The sequence below is a fragment of the Mugil cephalus genome, chromosome 14 (genome assembly GCF_022458985.1).
Source record: "Mugil cephalus isolate CIBA_MC_2020 chromosome 14, CIBA_Mcephalus_1.1, whole genome shotgun sequence".
Lineage (NCBI taxonomy): Eukaryota > Metazoa > Chordata > Actinopteri > Mugiliformes > Mugilidae > Mugil > Mugil cephalus.
The window spans coordinates 3,586,187-3,609,767 of NC_061783.1; the positions used below are offsets into that span (position 1 = coordinate 3,586,187).

At 39.2% G+C, this 23,581-nt stretch overlaps 1 protein-coding gene across 1 annotated transcript; it reads left to right on the forward strand.

Annotated features, from left to right (window-relative positions):
• Positions 1-5,702: 5,702 nt before the first annotated feature.
• Positions 5,703-23,531, forward strand: LOC125019573 (CMP-N-acetylneuraminate-beta-galactosamide-alpha-2,3-sialyltransferase 1-like). The gene is made up of 6 exons (XM_047604418.1): positions 5,703-6,569; positions 6,664-6,860; positions 6,944-7,123; positions 7,992-8,037; positions 8,117-8,236; positions 22,466-23,531. The coding sequence occupies exons 1-6, from the start codon at positions 6,231-6,233 to the stop codon at positions 22,631-22,633; spliced, it is 1,050 nt and encodes a 349-aa protein (XP_047460374.1). The 5' UTR covers positions 5,703-6,230; the 3' UTR covers positions 22,634-23,531.
• Positions 23,532-23,581: the final 50 nt, after the last annotated feature.

Genomic DNA, 23,581 nt, shown 5'->3' on the forward strand with positions numbered 1-23,581 from the left:
GTTATCAGGCTCCTCTCCTATGGAACCAGCTCCCAGTCTGGATTCGGGAGGCAGACACAGTCTCTACGTTTAAGGTCAGGCTTAAGACTTTCCTTTTTGAAAAAGCTTATAGCTAGGGCTGGACTTAACCATCCCTTAGTTATGCTGCTATAGGCCTAGGCTGCAGGGGGACGATGCACTGAGAACATGTCCTCTCCTCTTTCTTCTCTGGCTCCTGTCCTCTAATATCTTATCATTTTATTTTCTATCTCTTATAATTTACTAACCACTGTGTCTTACTCTCTCCCCTCCGCCCCCCTCCTACTCCATCATTTTGTGAGGGTCTCTGGTCTGGAGTGCTGAATATCTGACCTGTGGAGTTTTAAGCTACATCTGCTGCTGTGGCCTCATCAACCAGCCCAGTCTTCATGGTCTGGAGTGGTGTGTATCAGACCTGTGGAGCTCCATAAACTACATCTGTCCCAGTCATCATGGCCTCCTCCAGTTGTCCACTCCTACCTAGATGAACAATTCAACAACCTGCCCATGATTCCTGTCATACTCACAAACTGTCACAGATCATCAGCTATGTGTTATATTACTAGACCCTACATGTTTCCTTCAGCTTGATGTATGTATCCATGACAGAAGTTTGTTTATCTTGTTTCTCCTGCTCTTCTTTTCTCTCTATCCTCTCTGTTTCTAACCGGCTGGCCTTCGGCAGATGGGTCCCTCCATATGAGCTGGGTTCTGCTCAAGGTTTCTTCCTGTTAAAAGGGAGTTTTTCCTTGCCACCGTCGCCCTCAGGCTTGCTCTGGAGGTTGCAGGCTGGTTTTTGTGAAGCGTCTTGAGACGATTTGTATTGTTATTGTTATTGTTATATAAATAAAACTGAATTGAATTGAATAATTCACCACTGTGTATAAATACAGTTTAATTTTTCTGTTCAGGAGCTCCTCTCCTATAATCTTGTGTTGTGTGAGATACTGTGCACTCCTGGAGTAAAGAGACACTGACTTCAATATCCTCATTGCAAGAGTAGTGATTTCCTTTTTTACCTCATATAAATTGGCCCTTCGAGCCGGATGCCTTGTACCGTTCTTTTCCTCCTCCAAACCTGGGAATGAAAAGGCTGTGCACAGCAGAACTAAAATCCTTATCTGTGAATTCAGAATAAGGCATTCCACAGAAGGAGGAGGGGCAGATTGGTCAACAGGACAGAATTAAGGTGAGAAGACCGTTTCTTTAATCAGCGATAAAATAAGTGCAATAGAGTTTTTTTCTTCTCAACAATAAAGAGGGTATAGAAAAAACTATGAGAGAGTGAAAGACTGTAAACAGTACTGAGACTGTGTAACCCAACTGAAAATGGGCATCAGTTTTTAGATATTCAGTAAAAATGTCTAAAAAGTGTTAGATATTCCCTGATGAAGGAATCCGAGTTTTAGTTTAATAAAAAAATAAGAAAAATATTTTAAAAAATCGAGGAGATTTTTGGATATTCCCTCCAGAAAATGGGCGCAGAATACTAAATTAGACTTAGTTAGGTGTGACAGGTTTCTGGATATTCCCTACTGAAAATGGTTGCAGGATTCTAAGCTGGAACAATGTCAAATGATGATGATTAGGATTGGGGCTATGGACAGGCTTCAATATGAGTTGGCATATTACTAATAAATACCAGGTCAATGCCAGGAGAGGCAAGAATACTGTAAGAAGTGTCACGAAGTGTGAATAATTTAAAACAAATGTAAGCACTGAATAATTTACATTAAAACATTAGTAAAACCAAAACGACAGTTGAAGAGCTGCAAGGAGTTAAAAACTCAAAGGCTTACGTGATTATATGATCAGTAAGTCAGACTTGAAGTGCCATTCCAAGTGCATAAAATGAAAGATTTGCTGAAGCGCAATAAGCAACAGTAGTTGAGGTCACTTGTGTATGGACAGAAGTAAAATTCTGAAATTAGTTAAATAAGAAATGAAAGCAGTTGTTCTGTTGTCATTGTTAAATAATGAATGTGAGTGGAGGCAGCTCATCGTCCTTTAAAGTCTTGAGTCATATGAACCAGGAGGGTATTATGCCGCTCATAGCAACTTGCCAAAAAAAAAAGTCTAATTTCATGTGTGTAATTTGCTCAAATAACAAAGCAACAATACATAGACATCAATAACATAGCAATTTTTTTTTTATTTAATATTTTGAAGGCAATATGTGGGTATTTACATATGAATGAAGACCCACTATGTTCAAGCCCTTGTCAAATGAACTCCAATCTCTGTGTTTGGCAGCACACTGGAGTTTAAAATCTTATTCCTTCACGACATTCCTGCATTGGCACACTGGTAACAATGCATTTTATATGACTAGAAACTCATCACCTGAGCTTAAGACGAAGCAAATATAACCAAACAGAAAGTGGAGGTAACAGCAACTACTGCACCTACTGTGGTAAAAATAAATAAATAATAAATAAATAAATAAAAATACTAGGAAACATCCAAGTAAAAGTTTAAGGTATTGGGCTCCAGATTAAGAAGAAAATCTGTATTAAGGGAAAGGACTACAGACTAAACAAGAAAGCAAACATCAGCGAGGCGTGTATGAAAAACTGTTCACTCACTCACAGTGTAGTGTTTACCACATAGAAAACTCACTATGGCTCATAATTTCCAGAACATCTTCTCCAATATTGTTGTTTTTGATTAAATAATGACTTATGTTGACTTTATTCAACAGAACCAAACCTAAATCACTCATGAAGGAGACAGACTTAGCTGTGGCATGAGACACAGACTAGGATGACTGGTTGGGGCGCACAACAGGACAAAACACTGTAGCACAGGACAAGGGGAGACACAGACTATATTTTACACATAAGGGTAATGAGGGGCAGGTGGAAACAATCATAAATTAGGGAAGATAGACAGAAGATGCATGAGGGAAGGGCGAGTGACCTGAAACGAGAGCAGAGTTACTTTTCAAAATAAAACAGGAAGCCACTAGACAACTTTTTCTTCTGAAGGTGCAAGTGCCAGGAACAGTGGAGAAACAAGGGGAAGCTGACAGACCTAAGCTCGTTGATGTCATAAAGAACTGGATTAAAAAATATTCTTTGAAATGTTATTGCCGTTGAAATCAGTTAATCAGATGGAACTGTGACCCAAATCACCAAACAAAAATAGTCTGGTGTCTAGTGACTACAAATTACTGAGTCATGCTTTGTGAAACTACAATACGCTCTTGATTTCTCACACAGGAAGGTAGTCACCCTGAGGGATTCAGAAATGCCTCATGTGTGGAGTATTTCTGAATTCACCTTCTCAAAAATGTGCACATACTTATGGAACATCCCTATACGATTGAGAGGTGTAACACTGTTAAAAATACTGTCGAAAAACATGTCATTTTCAGAGGTTCGTTTGGCAGTAGGGGTCAAAGCCAACATGGCTGCAGAGGAAAGACTATAACAACAATGACTCTACACATGGTTCAAGAGGTGCATGGTAACTGACGTTTATTTGCTTTACTGGACAATGCTTGCTCCTCTGTCCTCATTCTTTACTTTGGCAATGGGACAAGCTTGAGTGATTTTGCTGACATTCTGCAACATGACAAGTACTGATTCCTCAAGGGGCACAAGCTGAAGAGGCTTTAAAAATGATTGAGTAATGAAGAGTATGCTTTGAACTTAGCCATGCCCTGTATTTCCCTGTGTTTCCGAATGACAGATTGCCTTGGAAATGAGACCTGTAAACATCTACGTGATGCATGGACTTTATTGCACCGAATCAACTTCCTCAGGCAAATACAAGCAAGCCCGTGGCAACTTCAGAGTTACTGTGAATCTGAGGGGGAAAGACACATCGACTGCTGTTACTGTGAGGGCAGCGCCATCTGTTGGTGACTCCTAGGCTTTTAATGTTTAATGAATGGGTGCATTCCCAACAAAGTCCAGAAATGCTGAAATTAGGAGATTAGTAGCCCAATTAAGCATGTCTTCATGTGTAAATATAATCTTTTTTCTTTGTTTAATTACTATTGGAATGTGATAAAACAAAACAGTGTGTGTATATATATATATACAAAATTAATTTTCTGATTTTAACTGAGCTCAAAACTTTTCTGAAGAGGATTCACTGTGGATATGCGTATGTGTGCTTGATTTAGCCAGGGACAACCACACATTCTTTTATTCCTTTATTTCAGCTAAACTACGGAATTCTACGTAAAGAATAATCAATAAATGCTAACGCACACCTTAAAACATAACCAGTTCACTATCTATCGTTTTTTCTCACGTCCAGCTCCATTAACCAAGCACGCGCAATTAAATATACATGTGCATGCTTTCAATATGCCAGATTATAATATGCCTACAGTATTAGTATCATACAAGTAGTATATTCCTGTAATTCTATAATTTACTTGAACTCACCCATTCATGAATATTAAGTTTTTACGTTTGGAGACATCAATAACATAGCAATTTTTTTTTTTATTTAATATTTTGAAGGCAATATGTGGGTATTTACATATGAATGAAGACCCACTATGTTCAAGCCCTTGTCAAATGAACTCCAATCTCTGATGCGTCTTGTCCGTTAGTGAGGAGGCTGTGAAGCACAGGACTGAAACATTTATACATTCTCTATGACGCGCTGGTTTTCTTGATTACATCGACTATAATCAAATGTCTTTAAACGGACATTAACGCGCAATGCTTTCCAGTTTACGCATATCCATTCTTAATGTGTTATTTGTTTCATGTGTGAATATTTCAAACGTCCTTCTCTGATCTATGGTTGCGTTTAGACTGTAGCGGATATACATACACAGCATAATTCTCACTGAAGGGTACAACTGAAACGAGTATAAATCAGAATATTTCCTTCAGCACTTTCACAATTACGTTTTTGGATGCAATGACTTGATTGGATAAACGAACAAATGGGATGTAGTTAGACATGATTTCATCTTACTAGCAAACAAAACAATGACAACGAAAAAAATAAGTTTAAAGTATCTTCTAAGAACACATTGATTGTATATACCATATAATGGAGGAAAGCACCAACACTTGGGCAGACCAGTGTTCTTTTTTTGTGGCACTGATGTCTGTTCGGTTGCTACCACCACGCCCCACCTTTCCACACCTGCAGCTCAGGTGCAAGTCACCAATCACATTCTCAGAAAATCCTCTTCCAGGGATTATCTGACACCGATCAGCTGACAGTTTACCCAGTAGTCAGTAGTGACACACTCATATAGTGGTAGTTGGACCAGAAGCGCATTCACTGATCAGGTAAGAGATGAAAACTAATTATATTACTTTTTAAAATAATTTATTTACATTTGATTACCTATCGGCTTAATATGTTGACTTATTGACTAAGTGAACAATTCTGCCACTAAAATAGTCTTCTTCTTCTTCTTCTCCTTCTTCTTCTTCTTCTTCTTCTTCTTCTTCTTCTTCTTCTTATTATTATTATTATTATTATTATGTTACTTCTTTTACTTCTTCATTTTTTCCCTTCTTAGACTTAGACTGACTTCATTGCAAAACTTATTCGGTCACAGTAGAAAAGGTAACGAAGAAAAAATAAGTAAAAAAGAAAATAAGAAAAATTTATTGTAAGTGTAATAAAAAAATAAATAAATCAGAATTAGCATTATGAACAAATGAACAACAAGTAGTTGACAGTGTCCAAGGTGATCCAGTTGTTTGGTCAGATGCATAGCAACAGTGGCATGGATCGTGTCGTATGCTGTTGCCTTGTCCGCTGAGAGAGGGATGTAAACTCCAACACCTAGGAGCGTGTCTCCATCCGCCTTTAGAGTCCCGAAGAGACACAGACGCACTGTGCTCTGTATGAACCCAGATCTCCAAAGCGCTTCTCAGACACATTCCCTCTGGGTCCCATCAAGCGCACACAGTCCATCCATCCTGCTGCCGAACACCTCACACGCCGACCTGAACCTCCTTCTCCTCCTCCACCTCCAACTCCAGGCTGGCATCTACAGCGCTTCTTCTGACGTTCAGCGGGAATCTCAGTCGTCGGTCAGCTGGACAGCAGCTGATTATTATTATTATTATTATTATTATTATTATTATTATTATTATTATTATTAATACACCATTTTCCTCTTTTCCGTCGTCTCATTTCTTCTTCTGACTACAGACAAAAAATTACTTAAATGGACTTTATGTGTCCTTTAGTTTCTGACTATATCTCTAAATGAACCAGTGATGTTTATGGCCTCACTTCTGCTCACTTGTAAATTTCCCACATCCTTTCTTGTTTCAGATCGTAGCCATTTCCCTGACCACAAGCGTCACACATCCAGAAATATGTTAAAGTTGAAGATGTTGAAGATGACCACTTTAGCCCTGTGCTTCGCCGGCATTCTTGTGTTTTTAAAAGGACTCACTAAGTTCAATATTCAGTTCTCTCTTGATAATCAAACCCTCTGTGGGATGTGTTTATCCCCCAAAAATCAGCTGTGCTTCCACCCCTTAAAACCCCCAGTTGAGCCGCTTTTGTCTGCGAACTACAACCTCTCAGAGGATGATTTCAACTGGTGGAAGGTGAGGACAGAGTTCTTCTGTGTTGTTGAAGTTGGTGGATGGAAATGTCCCAGTGTGCTAGTCCAGATAAACATTCTGTATCTGTCTCCACCAGCACTTACAGGATGAAAAACAAGACTACAACACATATAAAGAAACAGTGAACAGCCTGTTTCAGACATTCCCAACCATCCTGGAGCCTTTAAAGCCCAGCAGAGACAGCTGTAAGACCTGTGCTGTGGTGGGAAATTCTGGTAACTTGAAGGGATCACGTCGTGGACCTCAGATAGATTTCCATGATTACGTCATCAGGTAAATATTCACCAAGAAGAAAATCTCATTTAAAGACTGGCCTCTTCTTAAAGAGTGGATTGATTTCCCCTGTGTTTTTTTAGAATTAACGGGGGTCGCACCAAAGGCTACGAACACGATGTCGGCACCAAAACAACTCATCAGGTCATGTATCCAGAGAGTGCCATGGATTTAGACAACTCCACTCACCTTGTGTTGACCCCATTCAAGATACTGGATCTAGAGTGGCTCAGGATGAGCATGACAACTGGATTTCATGGAACGTGAGTCAGTCCTCTTTTCAATTTTTCATTTTAGACTGTATTTAAGTGGTTGTCCCTGTTTGCTATCAGGTTTGTTTAATGTAATGTGATTAGATCATACTATGCATGCTGCGTGTCATGCGTGTGATTCTAAGTGACAAGGGATGCCAGTTAGAGGGCTCAGTCCATGCTCACAGAAGCTGAGTCATGATGCTAAACTACAATTCCACCTCAATCAGATTGGTTGTGTCAGATTATAACATAGGAGTACTTCCTCTTAGAGACTAACCTAGGAACAGTGACACTAGATGAATTTGAAATCATTCTACAGTCTATTGGGGTCTTAGGCAATAACTGCCACCAGACTTGGTCACAGACAGAGCAAGACACACTGCTCCACTGGCTAAGTCAACTAAGTTTAATACTTTAATCCTGCATCTTTCCCCTGTTTTCAAGATTGACTAGCACTGAATGAGCTATTTAGTGTTAGTAATACTCGTCATTATCTATTTCCATTTTTCCTCTTCTTCCCTCTCTCCTTAACACCTTAGTTAGTTTTTTAAATTTGGCACCATCAACATGTTTAAATACTTTAAAACACGTGTGCACGACGTGTAATGTGATGGTAGAACTGTGTCAGGTGGGGCCCCTTCTACTGCCATTCAAAACACGGCACATTATTGCAGTTGCCTGTCCTATCTCTTGACACGTTCCGCCTCTGCTTGCAATGCATGATTTACATCCAAAGCAAACCAGTGGCAGTGAGTCCTTCCTGAGAAGGAAGGACTCTACTGAAACCATGACATTTAATTTATGAAAATTAGGATTTTGTTAAATAGTTGCATAGGCGACATAATTTGAATTTGTCACTTCATGCTGTCCCCAACAGGTCCTATGTTCCAGTAAAATCAAAAATAGCAGCCAACAAGGATTTGGTGAGTAACACTCAGAGATTCATGGACTCTACAGGTAGTGGATCATGTAAGTTTAAAGACCAATTCTGACTGACAACAGGTGATGGTGATCAACCCAGCTTTCATAAGACACGTTCATGACACGTGGCTGGCAAAGAAGGGACGGTATCCATCCACTGGCTTTATAACCTTGGCTCTTGCGCTGAACATTTGCAATGAGGTAAGTTCAACAATTGAACTGGAGCTGCCTTTGTGAGGTTTAAAATGTGCTTGGTTTGTGAATAAGTAGCTACCCCAAAGTGAGCAGCTCAACATGTCACATCTAAACAAAGTCAAAACAATCATTAGTGGACTGGCATTCAGTATGTACTAAGGCCCACACCCAATCAATTAATACCCGATTTAGGTTATTGCAGTATAAATGGTTAATGAGAACGTATATCACACCAGTTAATTGAAATAAATATAACAGGAACATCCCAGATATATGTATTAAATGCAGTGAGGTGAAGCGGACATTATTCCATTGTATGAGGCAATGTAGTAAGATAAAACCTTTTTGGGAGGAGGTTAAAATACCATTAGAAAAAGTGATTTTGAAAAGCATTCCAAGCATCCTGTACTTTTTGTTGTAGGGGTTTATACAAAAGGTCACAAATACAATGAAAGTGAGCCTAATAGACATGTGTCTTTTACACAGAAAAAGATCCATTGCATTTTTTTGGAAAAAGACCAGCAGACCAAGTGGTACATACTGGGTGAATCAAATGCTGATAACTTTTCCTTTGAAGAGAGTGACGTATATACAAAATGGAAGGCAGGATCTGTTTGAATAAAGGTTCAGTTGTATAAACCTCATAACAGGGTTAATAAGTTCAATAACCATAATTGTAACAGGTCATTAAATTGTGCACAAATGCTCATGGCTGAGAAGGTTGTGATGTGTATGTGTATTGTTTGTTTGTAATCTTTGGTTTTTGGTTTTGTTTACAACACTTCACTTCACTTACAGTGAGTGTATATGTGTGTATATATGAAAAATGTACACACACACATATATAAATATATATAGCTGACCTCGTCCATACGAGACTCTGAGGCACTTTGGTCACAGTGGCTTCTGTTCTTGTCAGAGTTCAACAACCACCATTTGTGTTGCGGCGCTGACAATTGGCTCATTTGCATGAGTTTGCCTGTGCTGTCACACAATATAAAGACCTTTAAACAACCAGAAAATTAGGTCAACCGACACTGAACATATGGGGTTCCGTTTGTAAAGTTGTGCATGAAAATGCAATTCTTCCTACATTTAGCGTCAAAACATTAAAAAATCGGCATCTCCAAAATAAGTGTCTTGTTGCAATAGTTGACCATGCTATACCTCGAGAATGTCTGTTTGATAACAAGTCCTGTAAATGGATTGAGAATTATTTATCTGGCAGAATACAAGCTGTGGTGGCTGATGGCTACTGATCCCGCACTGTAAAAATAAAACCTTGTTTAAACTTAAAAAAAAAAAAAAAATGAAGTAATCAATCACACCTAATTTTTTAACTTGGCTCAATGCAAGTTATATTAGTTCAGTTTAGCTTGTATTTTGTAACTCTATGTAAACTAATTTCTGAAGTTGGACCGACTCAATTATTTCAGGTTGTCCTTAACTCAAATAAAGAAGTTGTCTTCATTGGTTTGATGAAAACTAAACATTCAGATTGACCTAAAATATTCAACTTCATTTAAACCACTAAAGTTGGAGCAAACTAATTATTTAAAGGTGTCTCACATAAAAATGTTCTTTCAGTATATTTTAATAAATACTCATGCATTCCTTTAGGAACTTTTTATTTAATGTTCAGTCAGAGAGCTCCTCGTTCAGGACCTCTATTCCATCAATGACCATCTCAATGTCTTTGGGTGAATGGAAAGGATCGTCTCTCCCAGCGACAAAGATTGTCATGCTTGTATGTCCCAGTTGCCCCAGCCTCAGGTTCCTGCACTCACAAACAAAAGAAGCAACACAAAAGTACAACTTTAAGAATATACAGTAGAGTACCAACCTAACATTACAAAATGGACTGCAGATGAGGGTAGGAAGTGATTTTCTATTAAGGAGTATGCTGACTATCAGAATATAGATGTTTTGTGTAGTTTACGGTTGTTCAAATCTATCAAAACAAGAAAACAAGAGTTTGTTTAGTTATTTAATTGAGAGCTGAAAGTTATGATCATCATGAAAAAATTCGAAAAGTGCTGGAAAAAATTACGTTTGAGCCTCCTACATCAACAGTTGGTTGGAACATTGCCTTCTGCAGCCTGTCTTCGGTAACCACCTATCCTCAGAGAATCTTTTTTTTGTGGCTTCATTTATGTAGCTAGTTAGGTTGCAATAACTTTTCGGGGTTTGGTGGCACTCTTTAGGTTGTTCTAGTATAGGGTTGTAAAATTCCGGTTATTTTCAAAGTTGGAAACTTTCTATGGGAATTAATGGGAATAAACGGAAATTAACAGGAATAAATCTGAAATGTACAAAATTGGAGTGGGCCCTCAACAGGGAACTTAAATATAGTTGAGGAAAATGTATTGTAGCATAATCTTGGCTAAAACAACCAGATTTACTTCACGTACACTCAGTCACATGCACACAGCACACTGCCTACTGCAGGGCTATTAAGGCCACACCCCCTACATGCACTGTGCATTCCTCCATCGCATGCACAGATGACTTCTTGAACCCTGGAGGCAAAACTTTTGAGCCCAAAGCACAAGACTGTTGAAGCCACACATTTGAGCCCACAGACTAGTATTTTTTGATAATATTATGGGGTAAATATATTTGATCTGTAATAGTATTGATGTTTAACTTATATTAAACATCAATAAAAATATTAAATAACAATAGGTGCTAAATGTAAGCTATTTTTCACTTCATTGACCATTCAAGAGGCTAGCTTATTATGGTGGTGGTAGTTACCTCAAAAGTGATTACATTTATTTTTGGTTATGATTTAAAATACCCCAAATTTACAGTTAATTCCCATAAATTTCTAATAATTCCCATGGAAAGTTTCTGGAAATTTACTGGACATTTTCCACCCCTTTGCAATCCCATTCTAGTACTTTGTACAACACAGCATCAACCCATAGAGTTGTTGACGTGTCTATCTTTGGTCACTTTATGTTTTGTTTTAATTGAAGTTTTAACTTAAATCAAACTGAAGTGTGTTCTTGAATTGTAACAGCATGAAATGTTGTTGGTATAACCACCTCAAAAGATACCACAGATTCGCAGTACTTCAAAATTGTTGTTTTAAGGGAATGAAAATGAACGTTTTTTCTGGTTAAACAAATATGTTAAGTGAAAAATGTATAGTTTTAATTAAGAGCTCTACAGTGCAATAGTGGGTGTGTACATGACCTCACAGCAAGCTATGTCTCCATGGTTACAGCGAGAGTGGCAAAAAATTACAGTTGATCATGGAGATTAACTTAGCAGCAATAGTTTGAATCACAGGTTTTAATAACATCTAAATTGTAAAATTAATATTAAGAATGGAGAAGAGCTGTTGTGCGACTGACTTAGCAACAGATTTGAAAAGCAGCCAGAGATGTTTTTACAGATATCTGCCAAAGAAAAGAGAAGTAAATGGATTACTGAATTCTGAAAATAACTTAGAAAGCATGAGATGATTAGAGGGATTTAGGAGGGTAGAATTTACCGTGAATGATGGAGAGGAGTTTCAAAACATGTTGTACAGCACAAATTCAACAGATTTGGTGGCTGCTACCTTAAAGTTAAAGAAGAAATAAAGTTCAAAATTCAGTGATTGGTATTCTTACTGCTCTTAATGTTAATAGCTGATGTAGCTCCTCTCGGTAGAAAGCATGAGGCCAGAGATCATTTTAAAAACAGGGTTTATTAATCACCAACCGACCCGTGAGAACTGAAGAAAGAGAGTAAACAAACAATCAGGAAAATAAGTACATTTCGACGCAGCTCGTAGCTGAATGCAATTACAATACTACAATAAACATACCTCGTAGGCTACACACTACTGTAAGGGGCTTAGTCTTGTCTTTGTCTTCTTTTTTTGTCTTCGTTATTTACATTATTTGTTTGTGTTTTCATTTAACTTGACTTAACTTGACTGTGGTCTTGCCATGCACTGCTTGGTGGTGTAACATTAAAAAGGTACGTGTGGAAACAACAATAATAAATAAATAAATAAATAAGCCCCACCTCAACTTTAACAGGTAGTAGGTAGGAACTAAAATAAATTCGAAACTGACATGTGCAGTTACACTCCCACCAAATCACAAGTGATTTCCTTGAACAACTTATGAAAGACATATATGCTGTATATGAACATTCTCTTAACTATTATTATCTAACAACCAACCACCCAACTAATAGACTGAGAGTGAGAGAAGCGTACACTGGTCTTCAGTCTGCTTCTAACAGTGAAACTGTCTTCTGAATAGGTCTTTCCAGGTAAACTGGTTTGGAGGTGCGTCTCCCCATGCTATCCCGTATTGGATCGCTGAGTAACAACTTCAGTGATCTCACTCTTCCATCCTTCCCAGGATAAACTTGCAGGACCTTTTCCAACTTCCACTTGTTCTGTGGCATCCCATCATCCTTCAAAAGAACAATGTCATTGACCTGTGCATGTCTACAGTCCTTGATCCACCTTTGTGTTGGAGATTTAAAAGATACTCCTTTTTCCAAAGTGACCAGAAGTTGTTTGCTAGGAGTTGAACTCGACGCCATCTTTTCCAGAGTTAAAGGTCTTCCCTCATGAACTTCCCAGGGGGTGGCGATATGATTGTGGACTTCATGGTCAGAATGTTGTTTGGTGTTAATGGCTCTGGACTGCATGAATCATTCAGGTTATCAGTAGTCAGTGGCCTACTATTCACAACTGCCATGACCTCATGCAAGAATGTTCGCAGAAAGGAGGAGTCAAGCTATTTGGCAGACTGTTCTAGGATATACATTAAAACACTTCTGACTGTGCAAATCTGTCTTTCCCAGACTCCACCAATGTGGCTTGAGGATGAGGTATTAAATAGGAACTCACATCCTCTCTCCTTGAGTTCCTCTTGATCCATCTCTCTCAACACTTCAACAAACTCTCGCCTTGCACCAACAAAGTTTGTCCCCTGATCGCACCTAATCCACTGCACTGCACCACGAATGGTCATGATTGAACGCAGGGCATTTATGAAAGCATCTGAGGTTAAGTCATCAAGCATTTCAATGTGAATTGCTCTGGAGCACATACAGGTGAGTAACAGTCCGTATCTCTTCCACTGCTTTCTCCCTTCCTTAATTTAAAATGGACTAAAACAATCCATACCTCAGACAGTGAATGGCGGTGTAGCTTCTGTTCGGTCACGATAGATCTGCCATTCTCTGTTGTTCTATGCCTCTTCTGAATTTCCTGCACTTGGTGCACTTGTAAATATGGGATGAGACCAGGTTGATGCATCCGAGGATCCATATACTGTTGGAACAGAGCTCATTTGTGGTCATCCCCCAGCCTTGATGGTGTACTCTTTCATGATAGTGATTAATCAGCAATGATGAGATGTGACTGTTTCTTGGAAGAACTGCTGGATGCCTTACATCTGGATGTAATGCAGCATGAGTCAAGCGGCCTCCGACTCTCATTATACCTTGGTCATCCAGGAATGGGTTTAACCAATGCAGCTTGGACTTCAGTTGTGTCTCCTTGAGATGCAGAAGATACTGGACTTCTTGTGAGAGTTTTATTTGTGGAACCATTTTGATTATGGTTAACTATGCTTCCCTTTCCTCTAGACTGGTGGCTTCACAGGACCTAGCCTTCAGGCCTTTGACTTCTTTAGCAAGACGTTTTAATCTAGCAATGGCCTTCACCAATCTTGACCAATCAGAGAACTTGTGGAGACGATCCAACAGTGACCTCACCTCCCTTGCCTCTGTATCATGAACATGGACCTTCTTGAGCTCTGGGTCACTACTTGGGATCTCTCCCACCTTGACATCTCCAGCTGGCAACTCCTTCTGCCACAGCAGGTCTGGACCTGTGAACCAGTTGGATGTTAACAGCTGGTCAGCCAAGAGCCCTCTTGAGGCATGATCTGCTGGGTTCTCCTTTGAGGTCACATACTTCCACTGTGTAGACTCTGTGCTTTGTTTGATACATTCCACACGATTGGCTACGAACACATGGAATCTACTGACTTCGCCCAGAACAATCTTTGAATCTGTTCAGAAGACTTCTTGCATGCATTCCATTAAAAGCTCTCTTTTGAGCATGTCACTGACTCTGACTGCTACTACTGCACCTGACAGCTCTAGTCTTATGGTTGGTATGGTGGTCACCTTCGTGGGAGCAACTCTCGACCTACCCATGACGAGAGTACAATGCACTTCACCCGATGTACTGATTGCTCTGAGATACGAAAACTCTCCGAACACTCTCCATATCCTGACACACTGGCGAGAAATGATGCAACTCATAGTGCAAAACCTTGAAGTTCGGTGGAACATAGCATCTCTGAATCTTCACACCAGCAAGGTTTTTCAGGTCTAGGAGCCAGGATTCCCACAGAGGTCGCAGATCATCAGGTAAGGTGTCATCCCAACTGAGTTTGTCGCGACACATCTGCTGGACAATCCTTTTCCCTAACAGGATGAGCGGTGCCACAAATCCAAGTGGGTCGAAAACTGACACCACTGTGGACAAGACTCCTCTTCAAGTGAATGGATTCTCTTTAACGATTACTTGGAACTGGAATTCATCAGAGGTCACACACCACTGAATGCCAAGCGCTCTTTCCATATGTTCTTCACCCAGTGCCATGTGTAGACCCTTGGCAGTCTCAAAACAGTCGTCTTTAGGAATTGTGGCCATGACTTCTTCATTGTTTGAGATGAATTTATGCAGCCAGAGCTTGCCTGTGCTGCAGGGTTCTCTTGCTTCCTTCACTAGTTGGATAGCTTGCCTTTGAGATGTGACAATGGCCAGCCCATCATCAACATAAAAATTCCTTTTGATGAACTGGATGTTGTCTTCACTGAATCTTCCCCATCCTTCATCAGCAAGATGTCTTAGTCCAAAGTTGGCGCAGCTTGGGGATAAAGGTGCGGCAAAAAGGTGAACTTTCATACGGTGGATCAATGGTCAAGTTTCCAGATTTCTGTCCTCCCACCAAAGTAAATGTAAGTAGTCTTGGTCTTCTGCCTTCACATGAAATTGGTGAAACATGCGCTCTATGTTGTGCATTATTGCCACAGAACCTCTATGAAAATGACAAAGGACTCCAACCAAGTTATTTGTTTCATTCAAACAAGTCTCATAAAACCTTACAGCGCAGTCAAAGCCAACACGGATCTTTCCAGGCTTCTGCGGATGATACACTCCGTGATGGGGAATGTACCATGCTGGAGTCTTGTTGATGTCTTCTTCAGGAACTCTTTCTGCATCTCTGCGAGGTATGATGTCATCAACAAAGGTTTTATAGTCCTCGTAGTACTGCTCATTTCTTCTCAGCTTCCTTTCTAAGCATCTGAGACGATGGATGGCACATACCTTCTTGTTTGGTAAGTTAGGTCTCTCCTTTTTGAAAGGTAGTGGCATCTCATAGTGACCATCATCATTGAGCCGGACGCTCCTTCGCAGCTGTGACAGGAATCTGAGGTCCTCTTGGGAGATGCTTGTATCATCTGAAGCTCTTTCCACAAAGTCAGACTCCAAGACCTTGATGACATCTACAGGTGAGACCACTTCCTTGATCTGTGTTCTATAGACACAATGTACTCCATTTGTGACATGTGGAGCCAACTGACAATCTGGAATGACTTGCTTTACCACAACTTGGTGACTTACTCCTATTACATCTCCATAATCAAGAGAGAGGCTGCCATAACCTATAATTCTCCAGCCCAAGTCTATTCTCAATCCGAATGGCTGATTTCCTTCACCGGGCACCACCTGTCTTGGAACGAGTGCTTGACGACAGTTAAAGCCAATTAACAAGCCAACATCACAACTGGGTTGAGGAGCTATGTCAGCTGAGATGTGTTCAAGGTGAGGCCAAACCTTGGCTGTCTCTGGGGTGGGAATATGTTCTCTGTTTGCAGGTATGAAGTTTCTTGCATAGGTCACCGGCAGAGGTATTACCTTGTCTGAGTAGAATCCTCTGACTTGCAGACCAGTAACTCCTTGACATGACACAATGGTGTTTCTAAAAGTCATGGTGGACAGCTTTAATTGAACTGGTTCATTTCTTGTATGCAGAGCCTTTGCAGTTTTTTTTCAAGGAGGAAGGTTGTGTGGAGTGCATACACAAGAATTTCACGATCAGGTTCACTTGTTGCTGACACCCACACATGGATGATAGTGGATGTATGAGTGTCCTTGATGTTCTGTATGACCCTGTTTAGTGTTGCCTCAAACGAGGATGTTGTAGCTTTGTCTTGTCGCCATTCAATGCTTCCTTCTTTCAGCTCAGCATAGTCACTTGTTCCATTAACCTCTGTTAGTGTCTTTCTTTCTTTAGTGCGATTATCATGGAGGCAAGTTGGATGTCTTTTCTCACATATATTGCAGGTCTATCTCCTTTCACACTCCTTTGAGCGATGACCGGAGCCGAAACACAACTTGTTTTCCTGGACAAACTTAACTTGTGCAGAGACTGTTTCGTCCATGAACTTGTGACACTTAAGTAAACTGTGACCTGTCTTTTCACAGAAAACACAGCTTGCAACAACAGTCCTTTCACTTGAGTTTGTTGCCAGCACCTTTGCTCCAGGACCTCTGTTTCTTGAAACCTTGCTCTTCTCACCTTCACCTGATTTTAGAGCATGTAAAGATGTTATTCGGTTGCAAGCGATTTTGGCTTCGCGTGTGAGGAACTCAACAAAATTGCTGAAGCTTGGGAACTCATGGCCTTTCTCTTCCACTTCTGTGACCTTCCTATTCCATCCAGAGGTCAGTCAATCTGGAAGTTTAGCAAGTATCTTCTGATTCTCACTGCAGTCATGAATCAAGCTTATCCCTGAAGGCCTTGGCGATGAGGAATGGATTGCCATATCTCTCTTCTAGGATGGTCCATGCTGCATGATAGGCTGACTCTGTGCCTAGCAGGAAGAAGCTCTCTATGGCTTTCTTGTCTGTGCCACTCACATACTTTCGCAGGTAATATATCTTCTCTTCACCTGGTATTGTTTTCCTGTCAATAAGTGTTTGAAATTAAACCTTCCAGTCATTTAATCTGAGTGGATCACCGCTGAATATTGTAGGTTCAGGTATGGGAAGGCGACTTGCACTTACAGACTCCGCAAACACTCTTACAAGAGCTGCTGTGCTATCTTCTCTCCCAAGCAGTGTCATAGCTTGTGGAGCAGGCTGATGCTGAGACAGCTTACCTTCAACCTTAATTTCTCCCTTCTCTTTCAGGGTGATATGTCGATGGAGTAGTTGATCTATTTCATCATCTGAGCATTCATTCTGTTCATACAGAACGCCTGGACTTGGACTTGGTATGGTGAGACATACTTTTTCTATCTGATGCTGCAGACGTAAACACAGATTCAGTATCTCCCACCTTCCTGTCTTGTTTTATAATCCCTTGATTTCCATCAGCTTCAGTGTTAAGATACCTTGTAGTAGTTTTAATTACTGTCCTTTTTACTGCTTTAGAGGTGTCTATTCTGCATCGTGCGTCAGGGTCTGGAATGTCAATGCGTCTAAACTCTTCATAAACATCATTCAGATCCTTTGCAGCATTGCTCACCTTAATGATGTGTTCACGGAGCAAGCCCTTTGAACATTCTCCACTCAGCACTCCTTAGCATCCTTAATGACTGCCTTCCACTTGTTGTAGCTCTTTTAACTTGCTCCTTGTGGCCCTTTACTGTTAACTTGCAAGCTCTTTGACTTCTCTGTGTCTCTGGAAAAGAAGTATGGTGAGAAGCTTCAGTGCCTTCAGATGCTTGAGGTTACGTGTCTTCACCACCACCCTTTTTGTCACTCTCACAGAAAGTTTCTATGTTAGACATTGCCTGGGTTACCTTTATGTTTTAAATTCTTAAGTTTTAAATGTGATACTACACTTATCTTGCAGTTACTAAATAGAATGGCTAGAATAGCTTTAGCGTAGTTGAATCCCACTCAGTTTTAACAGGAAGCAATGGTTATACTTCTTGTTCAATAAGCTGACTTATTCACTCTTTTATAGTCAGTAGTAACTAAACAAATGGCCAACACTAACACAGAGTAGAGATACACTAACATTTGCAATTCGGCTTTAAAATAACTATGGGGTTGTTATATCTTAATATTAACGCTACTTGTTTGACACAAATTTGCAGCGTTAACTGTTAATAACTGATAAACACAACCTCGTAATGTTTGTATCAACTTCAACAATTAAAGGTAGGTTAACAACTTCAAAATGTGGAAATAGTTCAGTCTCTCAAAGTCTTTATTTACAGTGAATTCATCCTGGCAGCACCATGCGGCTGCTTCCTCAGCGACGCTGATAAGCTTCAACCGACCGTGGCTCACTGTGCTCTAGCGACGCTTCTTCCTTGGTCACCCACACGAAGAAGTCGAGTTGTCACTGTAGCTCCTCTGGGAAGAAAGCATGAGGCCAGAGATCATTTTAAAAACAGGGTTTATTAGTCACCGACCAACCCGTGAGAACTGAAGAAAGAGAGTAAACAAACAATCAGGAAAATAAGTACATTACTACGCAGCTCGTAGCTGAATGCAATTACAATACTACAATAAACATACCTCTTAGGCTACACACTACTGTAAGGGCCTTAGTCTTATCCTTGTCTTCTCTTTTTGTCTTCGTTATTTACATTATTCGTTTGTGTTTTCATTTAACTTGACTTAACTTGACTGTGGACTTGCCATGCACTGCTTTTTGGTGTAACATTAAAAAGGTACATGGGGACACAACAACCAAAACATAAATAAATAAATAAATAAGCCCCACCTCAACTGTAACAGGTAGTAGGTAGGAACTAAAATAAATTCAAAACTGACATGTGCGGCAGTTACAGCTGACACATTGGTTGGATAAATAATAACTGAACATACACATGCCTGCATGCAGCGTTTTCGTGTATGGGCAGCAGTAGTTATGCTTTTTCGTGGTTTTCGTTTTTTTTTTTTTTTTTTAAATCTGTGTGAAGCACTTCATATTTGCATGAAAAGTGCTATATAAATAAAGTTTGATTTGATTAGATTAGACCGCTAACAGAGACTGCAAATCGACATAGGGTAAGTGTCCCTATTAAGCCCACCAAATCTGCTCTTCAGACATTTTTAATATATACCACCCCAATTTAAGTGAGAACATTTTAGTTAAAATGATAGTCTAATGTCTCATTTGAAGTGTCAATAATTAATTTATACCAATTTTTAATGTTTTTATTGTTTAATTTGTCAAAATATGTCAAAAGTCTGGCATGGGCTTAATGGGTAATTGTTCCAAATAAGCCCACATCATGACTTGTTGATAAATACATGTATAGAAAATCTTAACAATCCAAAGTTGTTCTATTAAAATATGTAATGTCTTAGCTCTTAATAGCTATTTTCATTTTGTCTCCACTCCTTTCCTCTGGCCTGTAAAAATAAAATGCTAAAATGGTATTTGAAATAAGCGTGGTCAGCCTTTTCCTGTGTTGTCAACACAGAAAAAGCTAAACTTACAACATGTCTTCTTTGGAATGTAGGCAAAAATCTATTCATTAACAAAATCAAAATTAGTATGGAAATTACTCTTCAAGACTTCATCTTTCAATATGTGTTGTCATCTTGCCTGTAACTCTATCCTACATTGTACTGTTGGCATTTACAATTGGCCAAAATTTGTAGTCCAGCCGGCTGGTTGAGAGTGCAGATATTTTTATCTAGATTTCTGAAGACCTAATGACTGAAAGAAAGGCAGTTTCCTGGTTCAATACTAATATTTTAAGGATAATAAATGAGTCAAATTTCAGTATTTACAATTAAGCAGATAACTTTAACTGATTTTTAAACCACAGCTTACATAGAGAAAACTAAAACCAACATTGAAGACCCCCTACAGGTAAAAAACATACAGTTCATTAGTCATAACAATAAACTTTAACATTAAAGGCGGCATGATATTTAAATTTGGGTATTTAATTATCTGAGTTATGAAGCTGATTGATTAGGTGAAGTCAAAGTTAGGCAGGGAAATGGTTCAAAAGTCAAAAGGGAGAAAATCTCCACTGAAACACAGCCAAGTTGTCTTAATGGGAGCAGGTGGGCTGCTCCCACATGACATGAATATATATATGCTGCAAGACCATGCATCAAAGTAATTAGCTATACTCATTTATATCCACCCTTAATGTTTTTTTTTTTTTTTTTTTTTTTTGCTAGTGTCCCCTTTAACCCCACTTGGTAAAAATGATAAATTAAAAAAAAAGGAATAAATATACACATGTATTATCTATTTAACAGTATAATATGATATTCTGCTTACATAAATGTAAACTACACATGCTTATCATGCTTTATATCATTGCAATGAACAATGCTATGCAGTGACTGTATCGATGCAGCATGTGGGCTGTTGGCTAGCATGCTAAAACACATATTTTGACTTCAAAATAAAACATATTTCTAATTCTAGTAAAATTATAACATATGCTTTATTTAAATCACGAATCTCTTACATTTTGATAACAAATGAGTACTTACCAAAAGCAGGAGTAGAAATATGGAAAAAATGTTGTTTTTTCAGGGCATCAAAATCACTTAAGTTTTTTTTTTTGCAACAGGAGGCACATGTCACACATGTGCTTCAAAACTCAAGACTGACAAATCTGATTGACACCCAGATAATGCGATTGGAATTGGAGTTTTCATTGGATAATGCGTGTGCGCATGCTCCACAACCACTGCTGGCGTGTGACCAAGGAAACAAAAACATCCAAGAAAGCCTATTGCAGAAGGAGAAGAAGGGAAACGGAGCCGCTAGAAGAACCGTCTGAGGGATAGCGCGGATCTTACCTGCACCAGAAGTAGCGCGAACATTACGTACAAGATTAGAAATGTACTGTTATCCGTCTGGTTGTTGTTTGAAATGCCGGTCTGCCGCATGAACGACTCTTGTTTATTATATCACGTTATAGGTCAACCGGAAATCGGGCCGTATTAACCTGGTACTAGTCCGCTGAAAAGAAACGTACTGCCACCTAGTGTGGATGAGGAGAACAGTTATTCGATTTTCTTGTGCTGCATGTAAACGAATTTTGAGAATAGCTCGATTAAGCTCTGCATGTAAATGCACTGAGTGGTGGAGCTGACACCCATCCTGAGCAACTTCTCACTCATCACAGGGCCGAATGGTGTTAAAAGCACTGGAGCAATCAAAGAACATAGTACAAGCTACATTGTATTGGACTATGGGGATGTCATTATATGCATGATTCTCCAGCTATATTAAAACCACTGGACACAGTGGACACAGTAATTAGATTTATTATAAGGCATTTCTTCACAAACTATCTGTTTATCTGACAAACTTACTTTCTTGTTAGCTATTCATCCCAAATGTTAGGACTGAGGTAGGAAAAGTTGTCTGAGTATTTTGCACCAATCAAATAGAATAATCTTTTGTCAGTACTCCAGCTGTATGCCTTGACTCCTTTTAATCAGTTCAAACTTATTATCATGGATTCCATGCAATCTGAATGTACATGCACTTTTTAAATGTCTTCCGATTTATGATTTGCCTTGCTTTATGTTTACGTTTATGTTTATATTGTATACATTGTATATTGTGCTTATGGATTGTTGTTATCCGGGCGTCATTGGAAAAGAGAACTTGCGCTCAATTGGCCCTCCCCGAGGTAAAAGGTAAAAGAAAGAAAAGAAATCTAAATGTTAAATATTAAATCTAAATATTAAATATTAAATTCTAAATTTAAATGTTAAATCTTAATTTTAAATGTAGTGCTAGGTGAAACTAAATCTTCATTCCGAGCAGTGTTTTTGTGGGGCCGCGCCACTGTTGGAGGTTTCTCCATGCTGCCCTTTACTGACTCACTGCATGTCACCGATTCAGCGCAAAACGTTGAAAGAACAATTTTTTAAGTATATATATATTTTTTTGGCCTTTTAGCCTTTATTTGACAGGGCAATGGAGACAGACAGCAAATGGGAAAGCAGAAAGGGGGGAGTGACATACAAGAAAGGGCGCCCAATGCGAAATTCGAGTGAGGACTGTAGCCTCAACACGTGGGGCGGGTGCTCTACTTGCTGAGCTAAACACCTCCTCCCGAAAGAGAAATTTTTGACTGAAATTCAGACTTGCAAATATTGGTTACAACAGTGAACACTTATACAGCAAATCTTTTATACATTAAGTAGTTTTATTGACTAGTACATGTTGGTTTTCCTTTTCACAGGTCCATGTGTTCGGCTTTGGAGCAGACAAGGATGGAAACTGGAATCATTACTTTGAGGAACTCCAGGACAAAAAGCAGAGAACTGGAATACATCCAGGACAACAGGAGTATGATGTTATCCAGCATTTAGATGAGCAAAAACAAATCTCCTTTTATAGAGGGTGGTGAATTCTTTTTTTTTTTTTTTTTCAGAATTGAAAGCAGCCAGGAGTCTCATACTCTTGCACAGCAAAATGAGACTTCTCCTTTCCAGAGAGCTAGAAAGACAGAAGATTTACATATGATTTTTTTTTTTTTTTTTGGATGTTAAATATTATTTTTGTAAGGGTAGCAGGTGACTGAGCTGTATGTAGATGTAGATGTTGTAAAACATGGAGGAATCAGGGTATCAAACAAATTACTGTTTGTTTGTATTTATTTCTGAACCAGGATGCACTTTTATATTATTGAAGGGAATTTACTGTTATGTAGAAAACAGAAAGTTTTGATGAGGTACAGTGTATAGGAGATTGTCAAATCATCCCCTCAATCCTCAAGTGCAGGAAGTCTTATGAAGTAAGGCCTTCGGATTTTGTTTTTGTGTACTCATTTACTCTTGTTACGGTGCCAATCAGCATATGTATTTACACGTACTAGACTTGTTGGACTTGTTTATGGCAAATGGGGATATTGTGGGTAGTGAATTTTAACAGTTGTTTGTTGACAACTGTTGATTTGTCGTGGTGGTAATAAGAGAATAAATCTGCCAGTAGACAACAAACCTAAGGCCTTGTTTATTTGCATCTTACAGTATGTTTGAACTTAATTTTCTGTTTGTTTATTTCTTTAATTGTATTTCAGCCATTGAATTAAATAAAAACTGATAAAAATAAATAGCAAATATTCAGCACAACCCCGAGGCTGAAAACCTTCAGAGTGACCAGATCTTTGAACAACAAGAAACCTTGAGCAGAACCCAGTTCCTATGGAGGGACACGTCTGCTTAAGACTGCTGTGGTAATTTTCCATTAAGCATGTTTTGTACTCGTTTGCTCGTTTCATGTGTACTGAAGTAGTCAGACAGTTATGGGGCCATTATTGTGGCAAAACTATTTGCAAATGTGTATTTCGACACAC